General features: G+C 38.5%; 1 protein-coding gene across 1 annotated transcript; it reads left to right on the top strand.

The window, feature by feature from the left end:
- The first annotated feature begins 1,575 nt into the window (after window positions 1-1,575).
- On the top strand, window positions 1,576-5,810 carry LOC128514409 (uncharacterized). The gene is made up of 2 exons (XM_053488256.1): window positions 1,576-1,659; window positions 4,896-5,810. The coding sequence occupies exons 1-2, from the start codon at window positions 1,646-1,648 to the stop codon at window positions 5,716-5,718; spliced, it is 837 nt and encodes a 278-aa protein (XP_053344231.1). The 5' UTR covers window positions 1,576-1,645; the 3' UTR covers window positions 5,719-5,810.
- The last annotated feature ends 15,165 nt before the right edge of the window (window positions 5,811-20,975 follow it).

Genomic DNA, 20,975 nt, shown 5'->3' with positions numbered 1-20,975 from the left:
TATCACAAGACTAAGTACATGATTTAAAAAGGCCAAATGGAAATGGAAAGATGTGAAATAATGTAACATTGTGGCTGCACCATGTGTGAGGTGGTAGTGTGGTAATGGTGTCTGTAGGACATTCCTCTGACATGGTTCACTTCTGCGGTGCTGCTGTGATACTTCTGACTATAATCCATTGGCTCCATTAGCCCGCTGCGACCCTGTATACAGGATTAAGGGGTATAGACGGTGAGTGAGTGAGTATATATATATATATATATATATATATATCAAGGTGAAAGGGTCTGTCTATGTCTGTATAAGTGCCATTTGGACTGGGTTAGAAAATGGAAGATGAAACGTCAGCAGGGTGCAAAGACAAATGAGGAAGCAAGTCAGCAGAAGAAATTTGAATTGTTTCTATCGACTGTTTCATTAGTAATGCTGGTCTGAAAGCTTGATTCATTAGTTTGGTGAGTACATACTTTAACTGGTTCCGCTGATTTTTTTATTGTAATATTATTACAATAGTATTACAGTAATAGTATTTAGGCAGCAGGGAATTAATAACCTAATGCACTTTATTTCTATGATCAATCCTCGATGAAAGCTCAACTGCCAGTTTTATTGAAGCGTGTTGCACTAAATAAATAAACAAACATTCAGGGTTCTTTGATTTTTTCCCATGCCAAGCAGGTACATACTGTACATGTTCCATGCTTAAGGAATGTCTATTTTATAGCAGTTGGTCTTTTACTGTGCGGTTTGTCCTTAATACTGGTTTCCTCTTCTTCAAAATTCTTCATCCATCTGTGTGCATTGCTTTTGTGCACAGTCATTCTGTAGCGCAGTGGGAGACCATCAACTGACAATGGGGATTTCCAAAGAGGGTTTGTGAGTTTAGTTGAAAGATGGGGTAAATGCATGGCTTGTGATGAAGACTCTGTTAACTAGTACCTTTACAAAGAGCAAGAGTACCTCTACCAACAATTTGAACAACCTATATCAGCTAATAAAAAGGTTATGACCACTTTTGCAGTACTTTTAATACAGCCCTTGTAGAATTATACACACTTGACACTTACCTTATATTGATCTCTGTGACACAATCATTTTCAATAATACACTTAATTATTATTTTTTTTACTTATGTGTGGGATGTAAATAGAGGTATAATGTGAGACAATGAAGATGGTTAAACAATGCACTCACTCCTGGATGTGAGCCACTAGGAAACACCAATCATCAGCGGTTCTAAATAAAGCGTCCTGTAGTAATAAAAATATGCAAATGATCGAAAATTTCACAAAGACCAAAGTATAGAGGAGGGCTCAACTAAATGAGCTGAATAAGAGATTTATCCTTTTATCATGTAAAGAGAAAAACTGATAATTTTAATAAGAATAACACATTCAGTTGTACAGGTCATAGTGACCTGCAAGTGTATTTACAGATTATGGCTGTAATATAAGAACACAACTTTTTTGCACAGGCTTTAGATGATTTCCTCATCATCTCATGCACATACTGATTTTGTGTGTGGGTGTGGGTGTGTTTGTGTGTGCGTGTTGAAGCCCGGGGCCGGGGAGGAAGCTGAGCTGCAGCATTTGCTTCTTGAACCCTTTTGCAGCATTTGCTTCTTGAGGATAGAAAACAAGTGACAATGGCTAACCAAATGTAAGGCAAACATATTTGTAATAATATAAATTATTTTATAATAATAATATTAGTAATAATAATATTATTTTCTAATAATAATATTATTTCTAATTATAGAAATCTATAGAATGTTCATTTTATATAACAAAGTTGTGTGTGTGTGTGTTTGGTAGGTAGGCAAATGTGTTGATGTTAATTTTACAGTCCTGACTTTATTCATATGTAATGTTTCTTTAATTGTTTTGTTAGTTTATACTTTACTCACTTTTAGCATCAGATTCATTAACTCCTCATATAGCCTTCATATATTAACTATATATTAATTTTATAAAAACTATTAATTTTTATTGTGGTTTTAAAATTGACAGGATTAAAAATAAAAGCAATACATACTTTTTATGACCACAATTAGCAGATACAACATTTTAAAGCGGTATAAATGATGAGGAAGTGAGTAAGTGTTTTTTCCCTTTTAGACAAAAAAATTAAAACATAGATAGTAAATCTGAAAATAAACCAAAATATATTGGAGGCGGAGCAACCCGAAAGCATAATGAAAATGCCTAAGACAGAACTAGAATCAATCAGTTTATTTTCTAGATTCATTGAGTGAATCAGAGTGGATCAGGTCACATAATCGAGCCACTGGGTAACTCAGAGTGATTTATTTTTAATGCTATACTTATCAAATGAATAAGAGTGCAGTATTTAAAATAATAGATTTACTGAGTATAGCAAAGTAGACCAGATTCCACAAAAATACTCTTAGTAACCAGAGAAATGCAGTAATGTTTAGGCTAATGTTTACACATTTTACTATAATAAACCCCTACCTTTGATATTTCACACATGTCCAATCTACTGTATAAGTAATTAAATAAAACATACATTTTCAGCTTTTTCTGCTTCATCTAATTATATTATATTAAAATATGTGTTTATTTTATATATATATATATATATATATATATATATATATATATATATATATATATACTGTATATACAGCTCTGAAAACAAAAAAGAGACCACTGCAATTTACTCCAGAAAACTTTTGGAATGTCATCAAGATGATATCAAAGAAGATGAATGGTCACAAACCATCAAGCAAAGCTGAACTGCTTCCTTTTTTTTTTTTTTTACTTTTTTGTAAAAAAATAAAAAAATAAAAATGTACTGTTCTACTTTATATATCACTAGCGTAACCACCCATCATTGATGGGAAAAGAAATAGTTAAAAGGTTTAAGCTAAAGTAGATGAAATAGTGATTAAAACATTAAAAATCAAATTCACTTATAACACATTAAAATTTATTTATAAAACTTCGGCACTGTTATTTCTGTTAAAAAAATTCAGTTTAGCTTTTCTCCATCCATCCATCTAGGAACCAAATTTTTTAAATTAAATTCTGTCTAGTAAGTTTTGTGTGATGCTGTAATTAAATCTGGCTGGACAGACATACATACAGACAGGCAGACATAAAGTACAGACAGACCGTTTTCTGAGCCTCTTTTCGGGTCCTCCAATGTATGAAACGTAAAGATATCATTGAAAGAAAGAGTTCTAACCAATGTACAGACAAAATCTTATTTTATTCATATAATTTACCATTACTGTCATCCTGGTCCTGGATTTAATCCTTAACTGGGGTTATTAATTATTCAGAATTTGTTTGTTTGTGTGGTATATGTTTTTTTTTCTTGTTATATCCTTAGGACTTTTTCTCTAGTTTTTAGGGACTTTCAAACATGATTTATAAAAAGAGAAGTGTAAATGTGTAAGCTATATAATGACCATTGTTAAAAGCGCTATATAAATAAAAAAATATATGTTGATACAGATTACTGCTATTATTGCTGAGTGACTATCCCTTTGAAATTCTAGTTACCTACATAATTATCAATCATCTCATTAAAAAAAGCTTGTTGACAGTAAATATTTTCCCCTAAAAGGAAAACCAATGCCATAATGTTATTAATAACACCAGAACTTACATTAATAGTTTAGCCATTTGTTGGCATTTTCTGATATTTTCCGTTGACTGTGTTAACTATCCCATGCCACTCTTTCTTTTTCTCTATCTTTGTTAACCTCTAATTCCATACATGACAATACTACCTATAGTTTGAGGGATGGATGTTTATAAACCTTTCCGCTTTATTTCTCTGGATTTCTATATAACATGTGAATGGCTAATTGACTTTGATGCAATAGTGAATGTATGCAATATGTATGAACTCAGAGCTTTGGCTTAGGAGTTACTGTATATACCACCATGAATGATTCAGAGGTTACTCTGACACTCCATTTTGCACTTTTTTTTGTCTCTGCTGGTCGACAAGCAATCAACAAGCACCACAGACAGATCTAGAGGTTTACTCATCAATTTTAAACTCACACATTTTTTTTCCTGTTCTTTACTTTTTCCCTTCTTCAAATGGTTCAACTTACACTAGAAATGGGCAGCCAGAGCTTGGAATTACTTTATTTCCCACCTCCTTGCACTCAAGCTCACATAGTGAGAAATGCATGGCAGCCCCCATGTGTATATGTGATCCATCTATCCATTATTCTGTGTAGAGTTATGGGGGCCTGAAGCCTATCCCAGGTTACTTAGGGGACAAGGTAGGGTACACCCTGGATGGGGAACCATTGACAGCCCACTGCAGGGCACAACAAAACAGACACAACTGATGGAAATAGAAATTAGCATACACCACATGTCTTTGAACTGTGGGAGGACCTGAAGTACGTAGAGAAAACCCACCAACGTGTGGAAAACATGTAAACACCACAGACACTGCATTCTCTTAGTTTCATGTTAGAGTTTGGAAGTTATGAGCTACACACTACTGAAGAAAATAACAAATCTAAATTGTACACCACTATCTATAGGCTTACTGAAAATGCTTCATCATAGGTATTGCAATATGTATTATGAGTACATGCACACTGAACCAGTCAAACTCCAGAACTGTTTTAATCTTTATTCACAATACATATGTGGTTACATGCCAACATTTTTCTGGAGACCATTGATGGGCCTTAAGCAGCCTCTTGGTTTATTAGTTTTAGGTTCAATTAAATTTAATAAACTGTCCTATCATACTGGACATTTAGAGTTCTCCAGTGAATAAATGGATGTAGAACAAAGGTACCATTATATTGCTACATGCTGTGAAGTATTCCAACCACTTTGAATCTACTTAGAAAATATCCTGCAAATTAAAACAAATATTGTTTTCTTTTTTAGAAAATGGCTTCCAGGCAAAAGTTCCAGAGGCTGTAACTACAAATATTGTGAAGGGAAGCATGTGAATTTAACTAAGCTGAAAAATGACTTCCCTGACCACAGTTACCTGAAGAAGAAAAACATTCCCAAATACCCTGAATATGTCTTCCGTGTGTCTAACGTCTGCCATGTAACTGATAAGAGTGGTCTTGAGGGAATCTTCAGAGATGACGGATTCAGAGGGAATGATGGCCTGTTGTGGTGGGGGCTTTCGGTGACTGATGGTGATATTGCTGAAGCTGAGAAAAACATGCTTGTGCCTTTCCCTAGGGAAAACTCTTCACCAGCATTCCAGAAGAAATCCCTTTATGGCAACTTCCGCTTCACTTTTCCTCTTAGAAAGCTTCTAAATCTATACAGCATGCAGTGCTGCAACAATACAGCTCCAGTTCTACGTGTACTAGGCACCCAGGTCCACAAGCAAGAGATTGTTTATTCTGTTTTGGTGCATCCAAAAAAACTGAAGGCAGACTATAGGAAATACCCTCGCCTACCCTTTAATGATAAATTGGTGTGTGGGTACAAAAAGGGAAGAATGTTCTGGCGCTGCCAGTCTCCTTCAGATAAATATTATGAATGCGATGACAGATCACCAGAAAGGCCAGAATATTTTGTATGGGATAATGTATGCATGGCCTTCCACATGAACCCAGATGATATACTGCATGTAGATCAGGGTTGCCTATCAGACAGCTTGAGTGTGTGTAAGGTCGCTTTAAAAAAACTGTTGAGAGAACCAAACATGTCTGTCCGTGAAGCTGAGGAAATAGTACAGTTACTATGATTCCTATTATTGATTAGAGGTGGTTGGTTCTGCTTTTACTGTATACTTTACAGACGTTCTACAAAGACGCTCTTTGTAGTTGTTTCCAAAGATTTGATATTAATATATTCTTCATTTTTTTAGCATGTAATTGTAGATGTTGTAAAACATTCTTTTAACATTTATGGAATGAGTCTTCAGTTTCAGCATTAATGTAATGATATGATATTTCATTTTTATTTTTTGCCAATGATGATGTAAAAGAGGACAATTTGATATAATAATGTCAACTAGATGGTTGTAAAATACCATAAAGCCTGAGGCTCAAGCTCTGCCTGTATAACTTCATAAATATTTCCATACAATCATAACTAATATATTAGCTATTTTATTATATTTTATAATTTTTTTTCAGTGTTCTTTTATTGTTACCATGGTTTTATTGTTACCAGATTTTGCAGATTTATAAATACATTGATTCTGTTCTGTTGCTCTGCTTGTTTTTTTGTCCTTTATGTCTGGTAAGCCATATCATTAAGACTGCTAAAGCCAGTGACTCCTTTAGCGGACTCTGCCAGAAGCACTGGGAGTGCTGAACAAGCGGGACTCAAAGTCTAAAGATCTACTATGATATGATGGAATTTGAAGCATTTTCAGCAAAAGGGTCACTTTTTTCACAAAATACATAGATAATACTTATATACAGTGGTGTGAAAAACTATTTGCCCCCTTCCTGATTTCTTATTCTTTTGCATGTTTGTCACACTTAAATGTTTCTGCTCATCAAAAACCGTCAACTATTAGTCAAAGATAACATAATTGAACACAAAATGCAGTTTTTAAATGAAGGTTTACATTATTAAGGGAGAAAAAAAACTCCAAATCTACATGGCCCTGTGTGAAAAAGTAATTGCCCCCCTTGTTAAAAAATAACTTAACTGTGGTTTATCACGTCTGAGTTCAATTTCTGTTATCACCCCCAGGCCTGATTACTGCCACACCTGTTTCAATCAAGAAATCACTTAAATAGGAGCTACCTGACACAGAGAAGTAGACCAAAAGCACCTCAAAAGCTAGACATTATGCCAAAATCCAAAGAAATTCAGGAACAAATGAGAACAAAAATAATTAAGATCGATCAGTCTGGTAAAGGTTATAAAGCCATTTCTAAAGCTTTGGGACTCCAGCGAACGACAGTGAGAGCCATTATCCACGAATGGCAAAAACATGGAACAGTGGTGAACCTTCCCAGGAGTGGCCGACCGACCAAAATTACCCCAAGAGCGCAGAGACAACTCATCCGAGAGGCCACAAAAGACCCCAGGACAACATCTAAAGAACTGCAGGCCTCACTTGCCTCAATTAAGGTCAGTGTTCACGACTCCACCATAAGAAAGAGACTGGGCAAAAACGGCCTGCATGGCAGATTTCCAGAGCGCAAACCACTTAAGCAAAAAGAACATTAAGGCTCGTCTCAATTTTGCTAAAAAACATCTCAATGATTGCCAAGACTTTTGGGAAAATACCTTGTGGACCGACGAGACAAAAGTTGAACTTTTTGGAAGGTGCGTGTCCCGTTACATCTGGCGTAAAAGTAACACAGCATTTCAGAAAAAGAACATCATACCAATAGTAAAATATGGTGGTGGTAGTGTGATGGTCTGGGGTTGTTTTGCTGCTTCAGGACCTGGAAGACTTGCTGTGATAGATGGAACCATGAATTCTACTGTCTACCAAAAAATCCTGAAGGAGAATGTCCGGCCATCTGTTCGTCAACTCAAGCTGAAGCGATCTTGGGTGCTGCAGCAGGACAATGACCCAAAACACACCAGCAAATCCACCTCTGAATGGCTGAAGAAAAACAAAATGAAGACTTTGGAGTGGCCTAGTCAAAGTCCTGACATGAATCCTATTGAGATGTTGTGGCATGACCTTAAAAAGGCGGTTTATGCTAGAAAACCCTCAAATAAAGCTGAATTACAACAATTCTGCAAAGATGAGTGGGCCAAAATTCCTCCAGAGCTCTGTAAAAGACTCGGTGCAAGTTATCGCAAACACTTGATTGCAGTTATTGCTGCTAAGGGTGGCCCAACCAGTTATTAGGTTCAGGGGGCAATTACTTTTTCACACAGGGCCATGTAGGTTTGGATTTTTTTTCTCCCTAAATAATAAAAACCATCATTGAAAAACTGCAATTTTGTGTTCAATTATGTTATCTTTGACTAATAGTTAAATGTGTTTGATGATCAGAAACATTTTGTGTGACAAACATGCAAAAGAATAAGAAATCAGGAAGGGGGCAAATAGTTTTTCACACCACTGTAGATAAGTTAGTATCCCGCAGAATGTCCATGCCTGCAAAAGCACAATTATAACAGGAGGCCTGAAAGACCTGAGGGACACTGTCAAAGACTTCAGCATTGATCATGCTTTAAATCGGTGCGGTAAGATGACTATTGGAGACAATGGATAGAAGTCAGAAGTATCACAGCAGCAAGACAGAAATGAGCCATGTCAAAGGAATGTCCTTTAGACACCATGGGCGCTGTTAGTGTTGTGAAATGTTGATATTTATATAAATAATTAATGCATGAAAGAGGTAAACTGCATATGAACTATTATATTCATATATCAATTGCAGGTGTTTTTACAAAAGAAATGCATAAATTACAATTTTGTTAGAAACAAAAATCTTAATTAATATGAATGTAAACTCATTGGCTTCAAATCATATAATTGTCATGAATTACACCAGTTTTCACTACAGATAAAGCTGTCAAGTTTAGGTTGCATATTATATTACAAGACTAGGTATTTAAACAGGCCAAAAAAAATAGCAGCATGTGAAAGAATATAAATAAAGGGCCTGAGCCGACTTACTGAAAGACTGAAAATGAGGCAACGCATGCAGGATTTACAAGCAAATAAATAAGCTGTTAGTTGGCAGAAGAGGTGAAGTTGTTTGTTTCTCTTGAACTGGTTTGAACTCTATTGTTTTCATTCTTATTTTGGCAAGCGAGCTGGAAAGCCCAACTGATTCAACTTATATTTTACTGATGTCTGATCATCTACCAGATCAAAACACTTAATTGCTTATTTTAATTGTCACAATAAAGTTTTAAATTCATCAAGCTTAAAAGTTTCATTTCTCATTAGACTGCCTCAAACTTTCTGTTTTTGGTCTCAGACATCATTCACCTTCAACTGACAATTTCAGTAATGTACAAGACACAAAGTGATAGGCGAATACTTTCAAGATGACTAAAAGGGCTAACTATATACTTCTGAAACAACATTGTTAAAAATGGAAATGCCTGTTTTTGTTTCAATATCATGTTATTGGAAGGCTATAAGAAAATTATTGTATAAAAATTGTAATGTCTTAACTTTTTCTCAAACAAGATAAACAATGGACAAAGAAAAAAGGGGAAAAAGATAAATAAATGGGTAAAAAGAAATACTGACCTTACTATTATTATTAACGGAAATATAGACAGTATATATACTGTATCCCCTAACCATGCCCCTCACTCTTGGAGAGATATTCATTGTTTCTCTGGCAGGTTCTTATGGAATCGGGTTGTCAGCTTGACACCCAAACTAGTAGCCTGGTTTCTGTGAATAACATTCCAGTTTAAGGGAAAGTGTGATATTAGTAAGGTAAGGATTTGAGGGACTTTTTTAAGGGTTACATTGTAACAGCTAGATGACTGGGTCAGAGCAACTCCAAGACTGCAGCTCTTTTTGCAGATTTTTGCAGTCTGCAGTGGCCAGAATCAGAATTGTCCTGCTAATTCAACTTAAGAGGAGCACATTTTTATTAGTTGGCTGTTAAATTAGAAATTACTTATACAATACAATACAGTGGAACCTCGGATTACGAGTAACGCAGTTTACGAGTGTTTCGCAAGACGAGCAACAATTTTTAATAATTTTTGACTTGAAATACGAGCATTGTCTTAGTTTACGAGCACCGAGTATCATGTTTCACGCATGCGCTTCTTGTTTTAACACCGAGCGTTACATCATCACAAGTGAGCCAACGGTTTTTCTCTCTCTTGCAGCAGAATTGTAGGTAATCGCCTCTCCTGCTGGGTGAATACACACACACACACACACACACACAGCGTGTGTGCGTGTGTGTGTGTGATGTACGTGCGCGCGCGCACACACACACACACACACACACATTAACGGAGAGACCATTTTTTAAAACCGTTTAAAAATTAGCAAGGAACATTCCTAGTCACACTCACGTGAGTGCATACTAACAGGATCACTGCTGTAAGTAAAACAACAACAACAAAAAAATAAATAAATAAACAGCTCCTCACCTTTGAAAACAATCGCGACAGAGAGAAGTTTGTGTGTTTATTTGGCAACCTGAGAGAAGGGGAGCTGTAAAGCCGAGACCTAGCGTCTCCTGCTGGGTCTTAGTGCCTGCAGTGTTTTTGAGTGTGCGTGTGTGTTTGTGTCTGTGTAAGGCAGAGAGTTTGTGTTTGTTTGGCAACCTGAGAGAAGGGGGCCGTAAACGTGAGCGAGCCCCCCTTCAGCCCCCCTCCTCTCAGGTTGCCAAATAAACACACCAACTCCTCTCTGTCGCGATTGTTTTCAAAGGGGAGGAGCTGTTTAATTTGTTTTTTGTTGTTGTTTTACTTCCAGCAGTGATCCTGTTAGTATGCGCTCACGTGAGTGTGACTAGGAATGTTCCTTGCTAATTTTTAAACGGTTTTAAAAACGGTCTATCACACATTTAATGTGTGTGTGTGCGTGCACATTTTACACACATACACCCTGCATGCACAAACGAAAACCCTCATCTGTCGGGATTTATTTAAGGTAAAATACAGGTTAATTTGTTTTATTTTTACTTTATATTTTGTATTAATTTTATTTATGTATTTATTTTTTTGGGCTGTTGAACGAATAATTTAAGTTTCCATTATTTCCTATGGGTAAATGAAATTTGGTTTACGAGTGTTTTGGAATACGAGCCTGCTTCCGGAACGAATTAAGCTCGTAATCCGAGGTTCCACTGTACTAATTTTGAAACCAAAGTTTCTTTTCTGTCCCTTTATATTCTTAATTAAAGTCTGAGTGGTGAACATAAACATACATTTCTGTTTAGTTTCAAGTTTTATTTTCATATGCACAGTAAAGAAATATGTTCCCCCTGTACGGTGAAATTCGTTCTTTGTTGTCCCCAATGAATGCCATGAATAATAGGTATAGGTATAGAAAGGTATCTATAAAAAAAGATATATTAAACACAGTTTTTAAAACAGAATATGAAAATATATGCAGTGGAACATCGGATTGCGAGTAACCCAGTTTGTTACTTAAGCATTGTGAGTTAAGCATTATGCAAGATTAATAAATTTTGTCTTGATAAATGAGCAAGTTTTTATATACTTGAGTACCAAGTATCATCGAGTATCATGGGGCACGCATGCACTTCTTGTTTTGACGCAGAAAGTCACATGATCGCAACTAAGCCAATGTTTTTTCTCTCTCAAATGGTGTGGAATTGTGGATAATCATCTCCCAAGCTTGGTCTCAGTGCGCGTGTGCCGTCGTATAGTCACGTGCGTCTGTACTGTTTACTATAACACTGTGACTGCATGGGTGTGCGTAAAGCATCTTTTATTTTGTGTTTGTATGTGTGTGTGTTCTTTTTGGGCTCTTTTTGAATAAGTCTTTAACGTGACTCAGATGAACGTGACTCAGATGAACAAGTAGTCTCAGGGAGTTCATTTTCTACTGGGCATGTATGCGCAAAGCATCGCAAAACCTCCGTAGGTTATATACGGAAACAGAAATAAGTAGTTACCTTTTAATCTTCTAGTCTGAATCGTTCATTTTTTTTTATGCAACTCTCATAGACACTATGCAGCACAAAAGATTCAAAAGAACGACTCAGACTAACACTCATGAGAAGAACCACTCAATTCTGTTTCCTGTGTAATGCACTGCATCTGTGATTGTCACGTGACAAAAGAACAAATGATTTAGACCAGAAGATATGAGAGGTGAGCTGCTCATTCTGTTTATCATAATATGTCCTTAGCTGCCTTGTAATATTTTTGTTATATTTTGATTACTGGAACTATAGCCAAAATTTGTGTATGTAGAAGTGTTGGGGTCTGTTTATTGAAAATATAATATTTTATTTTATTTCTGATCAAAAGAACGAATGAAAAACTAAATAAAAAAGATTTTGATGAATGAGATTGAAAGAAAGAAGTCACTAAACTGATCCAAACTTCACATCAGTAGTGTGTTTACAACCACAATTTTTGTTTTATCAGTTAATTTGTTTTATTTTTACTTTATATTTTGTATTAATTATTTTTAGATGAATATTTGGGGGGAAAATTTGTTTTGACATACGACTGTTTCAATATACAAGTATGCTTCCGGAACAAATTTTGATTCCACAAAGTATGTGAGTCAGTCCGCAGTGAGTGTGCAAGGCTGTGCAAATGTTTGATGATCCATAAATTTGCACCGTTTAGGTTCATTTCAACTAAAGAGCACTGTGAAACATTGTATAGTAGATCGCTCACAAACACGGCTGTAGGGTTCAAGCAGAGTTCCCTTTCAAAAGCTACACTCAATGCTGCGTGAAAACACTATGGGAACATCTTTCTGTGTTGCTGGTTGTAAAGTGTGTATATGAAACACGCCAAATTTTGGCATACTGTATATAACCTCGGTCAGGTGACGTCATCTGATGAAGAGCATCTGCAGATTATAAATGGGAGTGAACCGTGCCATCGACTTATTTATTTATTTAAATATAGTTGATGTGGAAGCGCGGGGTTATATGATGATGCTCAGATAGAAGAGACGCTCTAGAAGAGAGATCTCTCTCCTGGGACATCATCCTTCCTGAAAAGCTAACACTTCCTTCCAAGCTGTGTAGAAATTCATCTTCTCTGGAGGGAAAAGCTTTTCAGGCAGCAGGTCAGGTTGGTGCTCCATTGCACACCATGGCGGTTTTGCAGGCCTACCAGACTGACCTGCTGAGAGACAGGGCGTTCTGGAATTACGCGGGGCCACAGACTTGTCTCTTCGTGCAACGAATCTGACGGCTCGTGCTATCGGCCGTTTTATGGCTGTGATGGTCTCCGCGGAGAGGCACTTGTGACTGAATCTCATGGGAATCAAGGATAAGGATCGTGCATTCCTCCTTAATGCCCCCATCTCGCCTTCTGGCCTGTTTGGCAACGTCGTTAACTCGGTCGCCACTAGGTTCGTGAGGCGAAGCTATATGAACAAGCCTTCAGGAAATTCCTTCCCCGCCGTGCTCAAAAGTCGGGACTGTCGGCCACCCAGTCTCGACCAGGTCTGACTCTTGCGAGGCATGAAACAAACAAGGAGAATCTGTTTGAGCATGGCTCCCCCTCGTAAAGATTGGGGTGCGGCACACCGCGCTTCGCAATCTGCCTCAAAGAGGTCGGACTGGCATACTATCTTCTTCACAAAGAAGTTCTGAGGCTCATGTGCCCAGGACCATGGGGGTGGCCCCCCAACGGGGGTGTTCTTCCTGGCACCCCCAGGAGGTCGGTGTTCATGCTTCGCTATCACTGGTGTTTCGGGTAACACTGGTCTTCAATAAAGTGTTAGTTCTTTGGTTTTTCCTGCCATGTTTCAGAATGCTGAACATCTAACATCTCCCCAGGAGGTTCCTGAGGTTCGCTTTCGCTGGCAAAGCTTACCATTATCGGGTCCTTCCATTTGGTCTAGCTCTCTCACCCCACACATACACAAAATGCATGGATGCAGTTCTGGCTCTTACGACTCCAGGGCATCCGTATTTTGAATTACATAAATGACTGGCTGGCCCAGTCTCAGGAGCTAGCGCTTCAACATCAGGATGTCGTCCTAGTTAGTCTTTGTTTCTTAGGATTGCCACAAAAAGCTTTCCATCTATTTGGGTGTCACATGGGATTCGATCGTAAGGCGGGCACAGCTGTCTCTCGCTCTTGTCGAATCCATTCTCAACACCCTCAAGGAAATCAAGCTAGACCAGAAAGTGACTGTTCATCACTTTCAGAGATCTTTAGCTCTCATGGCAGCTGCATCCACGGTGATACCTTTGGGCCTTCTGCACATGAGAGCATTTCAGTTGTGGCTAAGAACCAGGGGATTTTACTCAAGGGCCAATCCCCAATAAGGGTTACATGCCGGGGGGTTCGTACCCTTTCTATGTGGTTTAGACACCGGTTTCAGACTTTGGGTCCCACTCTAAGTCTGTCCTGTCGTCGCAAGATGCTAACGACAGACGCTTCCCTCACGGGCTGGGGTGCGGTCTTGGATGGCCGTCCAGCCCAAGGGAGCTGGAGAGGTCATCTTCTCGCGCGGCACATCAATTGCCTCAAAATGATGGCTCTATTTCTGGTTTCAAAGCACTTCCTCCAGCAGTTGAGAGGCTACCATGACCAACACTACAGTAGTCTCATATACTCACCGTCGTTGATTCCAGTGAGGAGGAATCTTCTGTCTCAGGCGCAGGGGACAATATTTCATACCCGGTCCAAGCTCTGGAACCTTCACATCTGGCCCTTGATCGGGGCCAATTAAAAGATACTGGTCTTAACCAGCCAGTGTAATTGAAGCTATTTTAAGTGCTAGAGCTCCCTCATCCAGAAGAACTTATGCCCTCAAATGGAGTGTACTGTATTTGAAAGTTGGTGCATGGCAAAACATGTAGACCCAGTCCACTGCCGAATCGCTGCTGGAGTTTCTGCAAGAAAAGTTGTCCTCGGGCTTATGCCCCACTTCTCTCAGAACGTATGTAGCTGCTATTTCGGCTTGTCATGTTCTGACTGACGGGATTTATGTGGAAAAGCAACCTTAAGTTGCCCGTTTTATTCGTGGAGCTAAATGGTTGAGGCCGCCCACTATAGTCATTGTCCCTTCTGGGGACTTATCTATTGTGCTCGAAGGTCTGATTGACACTCCTTTTGATTCACTAGTCAGCACCTGTTAGGTGTCTGACTCTTAAGATGGTTTTTCTCATGGCCGTTACTTCTCTGAAGAGAATTAGAGATCTGCAGGCTTTGTCAGTCTTTCCATCCTGCCTGACTTTGCCCCTGGGCTGGTCAAAGCTATTCTGCATCCTTACCCAAACTATCTTCCGAAAGTTCCATTCTCAATCATGCACCTAGTTGTTCTCGAAGCATTCTGTCCTCCGCCTTTTACATCTCTGGAGCAGGAAAGACTTCACTTACGGTGCCCAGTACGTGCTCTTCAGATTTACGTCCACCGCACTAGCCAGTGGTGTAAGTCAGAGCAGCTTTTCACATGTTACGGGGACCGCAACCGCAGGGCGGCCACCACTACACAAATGTTGTTTCATTGGGTGAGAGATGCTATCGCCCTAGCCTATGAGGTGCGTGGTCTCACTTCGCCTCTTGGAATCAGGGCTCATTTGACCAGGGGGATTGCAAGTGTGTGATGCGGCAGGGTGGTCCTTTCCGCACACATTTGTCAGATTTTATATTCTGGATGTTCATGCTACTCCGGGCTCATGGGTCCTCGAGTCAGCCTCCCAGAGCTAGCTCTGAGACCTCCTTGGCCTTTCTCGTTCTCATAGCGTTTTCACGCAGCATCAAGTGTAGCTTTTGTTCCCTGAAAAAGCAGGAACGAGATGCTGCGCTAAAAATGCCGCACTGCTTGCCTAACTGGACGTCCTTTCAGACAAAATTGATCAGAGGAATGTTTCCGGTTTACTCCTATTTATAACCTGCAGGTGCGCTTCATCAGGTGACGTCACCAGACCGAGGTTCTATATGCCAAAATTTGGCGTTTGATACACACATGCTGCACAACAAGCAACACAGAAAGATGTTCCCATAGTGTTTTTACGCAGCATCTTGTTCCCGCTTTTTCAGGTAACAGGGTTACAGCAACCCAAGATGATATTACGAGCTGACACATAACTGTGGTCGTGTTAATCAACGTATGACATATTAATAAGTTCATGACATAACAACAGTACTTTTAAATAAATATTTAAATTACTAATAGTGTCAGACTCCTGTTTCTTGAGATGAGTTATAAATTGTCTTCATCATAAGTGATTAACTTTAGTGTTAACATTAACCTGTTGTTGTTTGCTCTCAATTTTTGTCTTTGTCTAATACAATGAACTCAAATTGAACGCAATGAACGCAATTGAATAAACAAAAAAGAGATTTATATATTGAATTTGGCACACAAATATACATATTTTTATGTTAATGCAATCTATGTTACATATATACTAGTATTCTATCAGTATGAAGTATTTAGATTGCCACCGCGACCTTGAATACAGGATAAAGATAAAGTGCTATAGACGATGAGTTAGTGAATGATGACAATGCCATGGAATTGTTCCCTCTTTCGTGGATGAAAGTTTGTCAGCAGGGTGCACAGAAATGAGGAAGCAGGTCAGCAAAAGAGATAGAGCTGTATCTTTTGAACAACTTAAATTTTCAATTGTTACATTACTGTACTGCTGGTCTGAAAGCTTTATCTGATTCATTGATTGAGTACTGTACATACTTCAACTGGTTTATCTGATATTTTACTTGATAAATTATGAGCCAGCAGGGACTAACCCGGAATTAATAAAATATTCAGGCTTTGGTTTAATTTGTTTCATTTTCATTTCTGCTTGGATTACCCTTTAGGCACATCTGGGCACGTTATGTTTCACATTAAGATGACTCATTGATTTAAGACATTAATCAAATTTGACCCTACTTGTTCAATGTTGTTAAAATCGGAGTGCTTTTTATTTCTATAATTGTCTTGATCTACATGTATGCTTGAAACCTTAAATGTGGTGTCCTAAGTCAGTCGTAGCCAGGTCAATTGAAACATGTTGCACTAAATAAAGAAACAAAGATTAAGGGTTCTTTTATTTTGGTAAGACGTAGCATGTTCCATTCTTAAAGGAATTTCCACTTAGTCACAGTTTGTTTCCCACTGTGTGGTTTGTCTTCAAACCCTTTATCCATCTGTGCACGTTCAGAACATTCTGTAACGCAGTGAGAGACCGATAACTGACAAAGGGGATTTTTAAAAAAGATTTGCGAGTTCACTCCCAGATGGGATAAATTCATCACTTGTGATCAACGACCAGTAGTAGTCGTAGTAGTAGTTTAATATAGAGGAAGAGGTACTTTACCAACCTATGTCAGGTAATATAAAAGTTATGACCACTTTTGCATTGCTTTCAGTACAGCCCTTGCGTAATTATGCACACCTGATACTTACCTTATATTAATCTTTGTTACATACTCATTTTCAATACATTTTTTAAAAACTTTTTTACCTACAGCACATGTGTGGGATGTCAATAATGTTGTAATGTAACATTACAATGCCAGTTATAACCAGGACAAAAATAATGTAAATAAAAGATGAAGTCAAAAACCACATACAGAAACCAGAATTCGCCAGTATTACGATATTGGATTTATTTGAAATAAAATCTATTGCTTGCTACCCTGCCTGTCCTTTGTTGGTCCCGCCTCCTGCCTGATGATTTGGTATCAAGGAGATCCAGAGGCCAACTTAAGGCCTTTAGACAATAGTGCTAGAGACCTTGTTTTGCTTACTGTTTACTCTGTTTATTGTATTATTAGATCCTATACCGACACATTTTCTTAAACATTTTCCAGCAATAACAGAACCCCTGTTGAGAATAATTAATTCCTCACTCAGCATTGGGTATTGTTGTGGAAGGGGCCAATGTTTTAAGTTGTCCCAGCTTACTATAGGAGATGTATTGTGTAAAGCTAAAAATATGTCAGATAGAAAAGCAGGGCAAGTCGCAGCTCGGCGAGAATGACGGAGGCTTAAGAAGATGTGCAGGCCCCTGGCGAGAGGAGATGCTGCAAAGACCCCTCCTTCTGACATTGCTGCAGCACGTGTGGAGAAAGAAGCTGTCGACATCTTTAGGGCTGGAGTTATCAGCGATGTTCTTTGCACTTAAGATGTACTGTTATGTACTGTGTAGTGTAATGTCTGCGGTTAATGTGATATAGTATGTGTTATAGTATGGCAGTTAGTGAGCCACAAGATAAGACTATGTATCCTGCTGCTAGTGTTACGTCTAGTAAGAGATAGTATAGCACAGCTTGAGTCATCAGTATTTACCTTAAAAGGTTAGAACCTGCTAATTCGTTAGTAGAGTAGGGCTGTTAGAACATGAGTCACAGGACCAGGGTATAAAAGAGTTCTGTTGTACTTCGAAAAGGTTCTTAGGCAGTGTTACCATGCATTGTTAATTTAAGTTCACAAGACTTTACGCTCTCCATATATACCTTGCTTTTATTTGCTGAAGTTGTAGTTGATTGCAATATAAAATAATAAAAGGACTGCCTCCCATTGCGAGGTTAGTACCACCAGTACTGTGCAGTAGGTGTGAGTCTTTGTGTTCGGGAACAGATGATCTTGGGGACTACTTTCCAAGGACACTTTCTAAGGTGAGTCTTGTACTGATCTTTACAGAATTTGACACCGGTTATGGTTCATCCTTTGCAGCTAGATATTTCCTATTTGGGTCGGTGATTAGGGAATGTTTATCAAATGCAACGCAATACAGTATGTTCCAAAATCTTTTAAATTAGCAGTTATTAAACCGATAATTAAGAAACCTGACTTGACCCCTGTCAGCTGTCCAATTACAGGTCAATATTTAACCTTCCCTTCATCTCTAAGATTCTGGAAAAAATAGAAAAAAAACCCAGCACTTGTTAAAGTAGTAAATGACCTCCTATTGGCCTCTGATCAGGGTTGTGTAACTATGCTTGTGTTATTCGACCTCAGTGGAGCTTTTGACACCATTGATCATAGTATTCTTCTTCATAGATTAGGAATTAGAAATTATGGGTACAGCCCTCTCCTGGCTCAGATCCTATTTGACCGATCGTTATCAGTATATAGACTTAAATGGTGATTATTCTGCATGTTCTCTAGTGGAGTTTGGTGTTCCACAGGGTGCAGTTTTAGATTCACTGCTTTTTTCCCTTTACATGCTTCCTCTGGGCAACATAATCGTAAGCATGGTATTAGTTTTTATTGTTATGCTGATGACACACAGTTATATGTTGTATACAGTTATGATGAGATAAACCAGCTTACTAAAGTTGAGCAATGTGTGCAGGACATAAGAGATTAAATGCTAATTAACCTCCTGCTTAATCCAGCAGAAGACAGAAAGACCGCATACAACTAGAAGTAAGATTCTAGATTACACTGTAATTTTAGATGGCCTTTCTGTTCCATCAAGTGCAACAGTAAAAGACCTCTGTGTGATTATAGATTCCAGCCTTTCATTTGTAGCTCATGTAGATACAGTAATATTACCAGGATAGAATACTTTCACCTCATAAATATTGCTAAGATAAAAAAATACATTGTCGCTAAACTATGCAGAAAAACTAGTTCATGCTTTTATCACCTCTAGGTTGGACTATTGTAATGCCTTACTGTCTGGTTGTTCAGCTAGATGCATAAATAAGCTTCAGCTAGTCCAGAATGCAGCAGCGAGAGTCCTCACTAGAACCAGAAGATATGAGCACATCACCCCTATCTTAACTTCACTCCATTGGCTCCCTGTGAAATTTCGCATCGATTTTAAAATACTACTCTTGACGTATAAAGCATTAAATGGTCTCGCGCTGCAGTACATGTGTATCTGAGCGAACTGCTAGTGTCTTACGATCCGCCACGCCTACTTCGATCAAAGGATGTGGGCTGCTAGTCAGTACAGCATGTTATGAAAACTACATAACAGCTGGGGGCAGAGCTTTTTCTTACAAAGCCTCAAAGTTATGGAATAGTCTTCCAAATAGTGTTCGGGACTTAGACATAGTCTCAGTATTTAAGTCCAGACTAAAAACCTATTTATTTAATCAAGAATTTTTATAAATAGATTTGTCTTGTGTAAAGCAGATTTGGGGGACTCATGGACGTAGAGTATTGGGTGAACTGGTATGTTTAGATGCTGCCATTCTCACTGATCACTCAGTTTTGTTGATAGTGAGGTGATTGTTTGCTTTACATGTCGGGGAGCCCTCATGTCTGTGTTTCTTTCTGGCTCTCCCTTTTAGTTATGCTGTTATGATTAGTCCTGCCGGAGTCCCTGCTTGCACTTTACACTAAATATACATTCACATTATATATTATGTGATTGCGATCATACATAACTGTTATCTCTCCTCTTCTGCTTTCCCCTCTCCTGTTCTCTCTTCCCCTCTTTTTATTTTCCTCTCTCTGTCGAGCTACACATGTCGTTCCTGAGCTGCCAGTGATCCAGACTTCCTCTGCCATCAAGACCTGTCTGACCCATCCTGGTGCCCCGCTTCTGGTTGGAGATCTCGTCACATGGATGCCCTGTGTGTCTGTTTGGGATGCGTCCGGTTTCACTCTACCATGAAGACAGTTCTGGCCTCGACTGGAGTTGACAGCTGTTTCTCTGAGGACTTGATTTGGCTGCAGTTGCTCGATAGTTCAGGACTGGAATTTCCTACCTGAGTCTCCAATAACTATCTGGACTCCATATTAACATCAATTAACATCAGCTATTATAGCTGAACTGCCTCCCACCCTACACACTGTATAAATGCAGATCAATTCCTGCCTTCTGTTTCACCCAAATGAGGATGGGTTCCCTGTTGAGTCTGGTTCCTCTCAAGGTTTCTTCCTATTACCATCTCAGGGAGTTTTTCCTTGCCACTGTTACCCTCGGCTTGCTCACCGGGGACAATCTGACCATTTTGATTCATGCACACTCACATTCCATACAAACTTAAATAATTCTGTAAATAATTGTCACAAATAATTGTGTAAAGCTGCTTTGCGACAATGACAATTGTTAAAAGCGCTATACAAATTAAATTAAATTGAATTGAATTGAATTTTGTATTTCTGTTTCTTTATTTTTGGGGGCAGGTTAGTTGTTTCATTTTGGTACTAGGTGGAGAAAATTTAGTTTATTGTTTTGGCCTTGTTGGCCTCTGAAGCTCACAGCCACCTTTTGGGGATTTTTGGGGACACTAAGCATACGCACTTTTGGTCTGTCTCTGCCTTTTTTCTGTCTTTTCATTCCTTTTACGGCCCAACAGCCCGTTAAGGGAAATTCCACATAAACCAGTATATAAAGATCTCAGATTTCTTGTTTACTGTACTCTGCAGGGCAGTGAATTATATCTTTAATTATTGAGTCTTTTCGATTTGTTTCATTTTCTTGAAAGCTGAGCTACCAGTGAGTGTAC

The sequence above is a fragment of the Clarias gariepinus genome, chromosome 26 (genome assembly GCF_024256425.1).
Source record: "Clarias gariepinus isolate MV-2021 ecotype Netherlands chromosome 26, CGAR_prim_01v2, whole genome shotgun sequence".
NCBI lineage: Eukaryota > Metazoa > Chordata > Actinopteri > Siluriformes > Clariidae > Clarias > Clarias gariepinus.
This window is presented reverse-complemented; position numbering and strand designations above follow the sequence as displayed.